Source organism: Aspergillus sclerotioniger (genome assembly GCF_003184525.1).
Source record: "Aspergillus sclerotioniger CBS 115572 chromosome Unknown BO94scaffold_105, whole genome shotgun sequence".
In the NCBI taxonomy this organism is placed as follows: Eukaryota; Fungi; Ascomycota; class Eurotiomycetes; order Eurotiales; family Aspergillaceae; genus Aspergillus; species Aspergillus sclerotioniger.
The window spans coordinates 1-6,374 of record NW_020291095.1 but is presented as its reverse complement, the minus strand read 5'-3'; the positions used below and the strand labels follow the sequence as shown (position 1 = coordinate 6,374).

At 60.2% G+C, this 6,374-nt stretch overlaps 5 protein-coding genes across 5 annotated transcripts, besides 2 other annotated features; 3 read left to right on the top strand and 2 right to left on the bottom strand.

Annotated features, from left to right (window-relative positions):
• Positions 1–599: 599 nt before the first annotated feature.
• Positions 600–902, top strand: BO94DRAFT_480625 (uncharacterized protein; the record flags this gene model as incomplete). Its single annotated transcript, XM_025608824.1, has 1 exon — positions 600–902. A coding segment is annotated over one exon (303 nt), but the record flags the coding sequence as incomplete, so codon positions are not given.
• Positions 903–2,646: 1,744 nt separating this feature from the next.
• Positions 2,647–2,949, bottom strand: BO94DRAFT_480622 (uncharacterized protein; the record flags this gene model as incomplete). Its single annotated transcript, XM_025608823.1, has 1 exon — positions 2,647–2,949. A coding segment is annotated over one exon (303 nt), but the record flags the coding sequence as incomplete, so codon positions are not given.
• Positions 2,950–3,330, bottom strand: BO94DRAFT_480619 (uncharacterized protein; the record flags this gene model as incomplete). Its single annotated transcript, XM_025608821.1, has 1 exon — positions 2,950–3,330. A coding segment is annotated over one exon (381 nt), but the record flags the coding sequence as incomplete, so codon positions are not given.
• Positions 3,331–4,115: 785 nt separating this feature from the next.
• Positions 4,116–4,283: a sequence feature (Protein overlapping with rRNA (BO94DRAFT_480617, PWY63871.1) was converted to a misc_feature.).
• A 246-nt stretch (positions 4,284–4,529) lies between these two features.
• Positions 4,530–4,703: a sequence feature (Protein overlapping with rRNA (BO94DRAFT_480616, PWY63870.1) was converted to a misc_feature.).
• A 784-nt stretch (positions 4,704–5,487) lies between these two features.
• On the top strand, positions 5,488–5,868 carry BO94DRAFT_480621 (uncharacterized protein; the record flags this gene model as incomplete). The annotated part of the gene is made up of 1 exon (XM_025608822.1): positions 5,488–5,868. A coding segment is annotated over one exon (381 nt), but the record flags the coding sequence as incomplete, so codon positions are not given.
• On the top strand, positions 5,869–6,171 carry BO94DRAFT_480626 (uncharacterized protein; the record flags this gene model as incomplete). Its single annotated transcript, XM_025608825.1, has 1 exon — positions 5,869–6,171. A coding segment is annotated over one exon (303 nt), but the record flags the coding sequence as incomplete, so codon positions are not given.
• Positions 6,172–6,374: the final 203 nt, after the last annotated feature.

Below are 6,374 nucleotides of genomic sequence, written 5' to 3'. Positions count from 1 at the left end.
TAAAGCACTGCCCGAAACGCCTCCCAAAAGCCCCGAAGGGGCAGCATGTTACATAGGCTTCCATCTGGAAGGGACACACGAAGTGTCCGGCCACAGCGACACCCCCGGCGTACCGGGAGCACACAGATGACCATCCAATTGCCCCCACTGTAGCCCCCCAGGAACCGGTCCGCACGCAGGTGACCCCGCCAGAATCGCCTTTGCAGGCGCTGGCAGGCTGCGGCATACGGCCCTCGGTGGAGGGTCCAGACCCTGCGGACACGCTGACGAACAGCGGCTCCCGCAGGGCGGCTCCCCCCGGGAATCTGTATAAGAAGGCTGGCCAGCGGCCAACGATCCACAGACTCCATCGGTGCCGGGGACCGAGAACGGCCCCCGGACTTCAGACACCCCAGCAACAACGGGCACTCCCGGGCATGATTAAGCTGGCGCCGACCTGGCTAGCGACTCGAACTCACACTGTTACTATCTCAGGGGTCACGGGCGCGACCATACGAAATGCATGGAAGCTCCTAACCTCCAGTCGACGCGCAACCGGCAAGAAAGAGAACCTAGGACCAGGAAAGGCACCGGCCGCGCAGGAGAAGACCACGGGCTGAGGTGGGCGATTACCCCCGTTCCTGAAGCGAGGCCCAGCTAAGGGACCTGTGCGCCACCAGTCACAGAGAGGCAACCTGCCTGGCAGGGAAGAAGTATGGACTGGCTTCCGGCAGCTGAGATCAGCTGCCTTTCACCTTCCACATAGAACCACCGGCCCTGCTTGGCCCTGTCGCATGCGTGCAAACGCTCCCGTGTCCGAAAGTCATTCGTGGGGGACCACTTTTGTATGGGGTGGTCCGTGCGTCCACCCGTTTTCCCATACAAAGTGGGCCACCCAACTTCGCCCCCTACCCGGGCTGTAAGGGACTTAGGCGTTTTCGCGTGCCGCCGTCCGCCCATACGTGGCCGAACGGCCCGGTGTAACACCGCCCTCGGCCGCTGTCGCCCTCCCTCTCCCGCCCTCCGACCCGTGCACCACGCGCTCTCTGCCTGTGGGAGTCTGGCACTCCGCGACACCCCCGATCACGTGACCCGCCGCGCAACGTGAGGCTTTGGCAGCCGTCCGGATGTGCAACCCAGATCGATGTCATCGCTCTCCCGGTCATCCCAGGGGTGTGTAGACGTGCCTGCGTCGTCATACAGGCGTCTGTGTGTCTGTCTGCTGGGGCTGTGGACATCCGTATGCGGATGCGTTGGGGTGTCCGGGGGGGTAGGGTTATATATATCGGTGCGAGTGAGGGTGTGTGCACCAACATGACGGTGGGAGACGTGTGAGGTGTGGATATATATATTTGGCCTGCGTGTGTGTCGACGCGTACGCAAGGGCGCAGTGGCGGTCGATGACCGGCTAGAAGCCGTGCGGCGTCCCGCACGCCCTGCCGACGTACCCCCTTCCCTCCCCGGCACCGCCTCCCGAGCACCACCCTCGCACCCCCGGCGCCCAGCGTCGACCCTTCCCCCTCCCACGCGGGAATGGCACCCCCGGCCGCCTCCCTCCGCGTCGCCGGGCCCCACCCCTGCCCGTTTTCTCCCGCGGCGCCTCTCATGATTCAATTTCACCAGCCAACTGGCAAATCCCCTTTGCCAGCACGCACCCCTGCGCGGGCCCTGGACGCCAGCCCCAACGCTCACCCGCAACCGCGGGGCGCCGGGCACCTGCCTGGCCCCCGCCGTGAGCGCCGGCCGGCCAGCCGCCCTTGCCCTACAGGTCCTCCGGACCCACGTCGCCTGCCATCGTGCGTGCAAACGCTCCGGTGTCCGAAAGTGATTCGTGGGGGGTCGTGGAGGCCCACCGCATTCCTATATTGAGGGACCTGTGCGCTGCAGGTGCCGGCGCCCCGCGGTTGCGGGTGAGCGTTGGGGCTGGCGTCCAGGGCCGCGCAGGGGTGCGTGCTGCGGATTTGCCAGTTGGCTGGGTGAAATTGAATCATGAGAGGCGCCGCGGGAGAAAACGGGCAGGGGTGGGCCCGGCGACGCGGAGGAGGCGGCCGGGGTGCCATTCCCGCGTGGGAGGGGGAAGGGTCGACGCTGGGGCGCCGGGGTGCGAGGGTGGTGCTCGGGAGCGGTGCCGGGGAGGAAGGGGTACGTCGGCAGGGCGTGCGGGACGCCGCACGGCTTCTAGCCGGTCATCGACCGCCACTGCGCCCTTGCGTACGCGTCGACACACACGCAGGCCAAATATATATATCCACACCTCACACGTCTCCCACCGTCATGTTGGTGCACACACCCTCACTCGCACCGATATATATAACCCTACCCCCCCGGACACCCCAACGCATCCGCATACGGATGTCCACAGCCCCAGCAGACAGACACACAGACGCCTGTATGACGACGCAGGCACGTCTACACACCCCTGGGATGACCGGGAGAGCGATGACATCGATCTGGGTTGCACATCCGGACGGCTGCCAAAGCCTCACGTTGCGCGGCGGGTCACGTGATCGGGGGTGTCGCGGAGTGCCAGACTCCCACAGGCAGAGAGCGCGTGGTGCACGGGTCGGAGGGCGGGAGAGGGAGGGCGACAGCGGCCGAGGGCGGTGTTACACCGGGCCGTTCGGCCACGTATGGGCGGACGGCGGCACGCGAAAACGCCTAAGTCCCTTACAGCCCGGGTAGGGGGCGAAGTTGGGTGGCCCACTTTGTATGGGAAAACGGGTGGACGCACGGACCACCCCATACAAAAGTGGTCCCCCACGAATGACTTTCGGACACGGGAGCGTTTGCACGCATGCGACAGGGCCAAGCAGGGCCGGTGGTTCTATGTGGAAGGTGAAAGGCAGCTGATCTCAGCTGCCGGAAGCCAGTCCATACTTCTTCCCTGCCAGGCAGGTTGCCTCTCTGTGACTGGTGGCGCACAGGTCCCTTAGCTGGGCCTCGCTTCAGGAACGGGGGTAATCGCCCACCTCAGCCCGTGGTCTTCTCCTGCGCGGCCGGTGCCTTTCCTGGTCCTAGGTTCTCTTTCTTGCCGGTTGCGCGTCGACTGGAGGTTAGGAGCTTCCATGCATTTCGTATGGTCGCGCCCGTGACCCCTGAGATAGTAACAGTGTGAGTTCGAGTCGCTAGCCAGGTCGGCGCCAGCTTAATCATGCCCGGGAGTGCCCGTTGTTGCTGGGGTGTCTGAAGTCCGGGGGCCGTTCTCGGTCCCCGGCACCGATGGAGTCTGTGGATCGTTGGCCGCTGGCCAGCCTTCTTATACAGATTCCCGGGGGGAGCCGCCCTGCGGGAGCCGCTGTTCGTCAGCGTGTCCGCAGGGTCTGGACCCTCCACCCGAGGGCCGTATGCCGCAGCCTGCCAGCGCCTGCAAAGGCGATTCTGGCGGGGTCACCTGCGTGCGGACCGGTTCCTGGGGGGCTACAGTGGGGGCAATTGGATGGTCATCTGTGTGCTCCCGGTACGCCGGGGGTGTCGCTGTGGCCGGACACTTCGTGTGTCCCTTCCAGATGGAAGCCTATGTAACATGCTGCCCCTTCGGGGGCTTTGGGAGGCGTTTCGGGCAGTGCTTTAACAGGTATCTGCCCGGGCGCAGCCTGCAGGAACTAGGTATCTGGTTGATTCTGCCAGTAGTCATATGCTTGTCTCAAAGATTAAGCCATGCATGTCTAAGTGTAAGCAATTTATACTGTGAAACTGCGAATGGCTCATTAAATCAGTTATCGTTTATTTGATAGTACCTTACTACATGGATACCTGTGGTAATTCTAGAGCTAATACATGCTGAAAACCTCGACTTCGGAAGGGGTGTATTTATTAGATAAAAAACCAATGCCCTTCGGGGCTCCTTGGTGAATCATAATAACTTAACGAATCGCATGGCCTTGCGCCGGCGATGGTTCATTCAAATTTCTGCCCTATCAACTTTCGATGGTAGGATAGTGGCCTACCATGGTGGCAACGGGTAACGGGGAATTAGGGTTCGATTCCGGAGAGGGAGCCTGAGAAACGGCTACCACATCCAAGGAAGGCAGCAGGCGCGCAAATTACCCAATCCCGACACGGGGAGGTAGTGACAATAAATACTGATACGGGGCTCTTTTGGGTCTCGTAATTGGAATGAGTACAATTTAAATCCCTTAACGAGGAACAATTGGAGGGCAAGTCTGGTGCCAGCAGCCGCGGTAATTCCAGCTCCAATAGCGTATATTAAAGTTGTTGCAGTTAAAAAGCTCGTAGTTGAACCTTGGGTCTGGCTGGCCGGTCCGCCTCACCGCGAGTACTGGTCCGGCTGGACCTTTCCTTCTGGGAACCTCATGGCCTTCACTGGCTGTGGGGGGAACCAGGACTTTTACTGTGAAAAATTAGAGTGTTCAAAGCAGGCCTTTGCTCGAATACATTAGCATGATAATAGAATAGACGTGTGTTCTATTTGTTGTTTCTAGACCGCCGTAATGATTATAGATATCGGGGCGTCAGTATTCGAGCAAAGCCTGCTTTGAACACTCTAATTTTTTCACAGTAAAGTCCTGGTTCCCCCACAGCAGTGAAGCATGAGTTCCAGAAGAGGTCCAGCCGGACCAGTACTCGCGGTGAGGCGGACCGGCCAGCCAGACCCAAGGTTCAACTACGAGCTTTTTAACTGCAACAACTTTAATATACGCTATTGGAGCTGGAATTACCGCGGCTGCTGGCACCAGACTTGCCCTCCAATTGTTCCTCGTTAAGGGATTTAAATTGTACTCATTCCAATTACGAGACCCAAAAGAGCCCGTATCAGTATTTATTGTCACTACCTCCCCGTGTCGGGATTGGGTAATTTGCGCGCCTGCTGCCTTCCTTGGATGTGGTAGCCGTTTCTCAGGCTCCCTCTCCGGAATCGAACCCTAATTCCCCGTTACCCGTTGCCACCATGGTAGGCCACTATCCTACCATCGAAAGTTGATAGGGCAGAAATTTGAATGAACCATCGCCGGCGCAAGGCCATGCGATTCGTTAAGTTATTATGATTCACCAAGGAGCCCCGAAGGGCATTGGTTTTTTATCTAATAAATACACCCCTTCCGAAGTCGAGGTTTTCAGCATGTATTAGCTCTAGAATTACCACAGGTATCCATGTAGTAAGGTACTATCAAATAAACGATAACTGATTTAATGAGCCATTCGCAGTTTCACAGTATAAATTGCTTACACTTAGACATGCATGGCTTAATCTTTGAGACAAGCATATGACTACTGGCAGAATCAACCAGATACCTAGTTCCTGCAGGCTGCGCCCGGGCAGATACCTGTTAAAGCACTGCCCGAAACGCCTCCCAAAGCCCCCGAAGGGGCAGCATGTTACATAGGCTTCCATCTGGAAGGGACACACGAAGTGTCCGGCCACAGCGACACCCCCGGCGTACCGGGAGCACACAGATGACCATCCAATTGCCCCCACTGTAGCCCCCCAGGAACCGGTCCGCACGCAGGTGACCCCGCCAGAATCGCCTTTGCAGGCGCTGGCAGGCTGCGGCATACGGCCCTCGGGTGGAGGGTCCAGACCCTGCGGACACGCTGACGAACAGCGGCTCCCGCAGGGCGGCTCCCCCCGGGAATCTGTATAAGAAGGCTGGCCAGCGGCCAACGATCCACAGACTCCATCGGTGCCGGGGACCGAGAACGGCCCCCGGACTTCAGACACCCCAGCAACAACGGGCACTCCCGGGCATGATTAAGCTGGCGCCGACCTGGCTAGCGACTCGAACTCACACTGTTACTATCTCAGGGGTCACGGGCGCGACCATACGAAATGCATGGAAGCTCCTAACCTCCAGTCGACGCGCAACCGGCAAGAAAGAGAACCTAGGACCAGGAAAGGCACCGGCCGCGCAGGAGAAGACCACGGGCTGAGGTGGGCGATTACCCCCGTTCCTGAAGCGAGGCCCAGCTAAGGGACCTGTGCGCCACCAGTCACAGAGAGGCAACCTGCCTGGCAGGGAAGAAGTATGGACTGGCTTCCGGCAGCTGAGATCAGCTGCCTTTCACCTTCCACATAGAACCACCGGCCCTGCTTGGCCCTGTCGCATGCGTGCAAACGCTCCCGTGTCCGAAAGTCATTCGTGGGGGACCACTTTTGTATGGGGTGGTCCGTGCGTCCACCCGTTTTCCCATACAAAGTGGGCCACCCAACTTCGCCCCCTACCCGGGCTGTAAGGGACTTAGGCGTTTTCGCGTGCCGCCGTCCGCCCATACGTGGCCGAACGGCCCGGTGTAACACCGCCCTCGGCCGCTGTCGCCCTCCCTCTCCCGCCCTCCGACCCGTGCACCACGCGCTCTCTGCCTGTGGGAGTCTGGCACTCCGCGACACCCCCGATCACGTGACCCGCCGCGCAACGTGAGGCTTTGGCAGCCGTCCG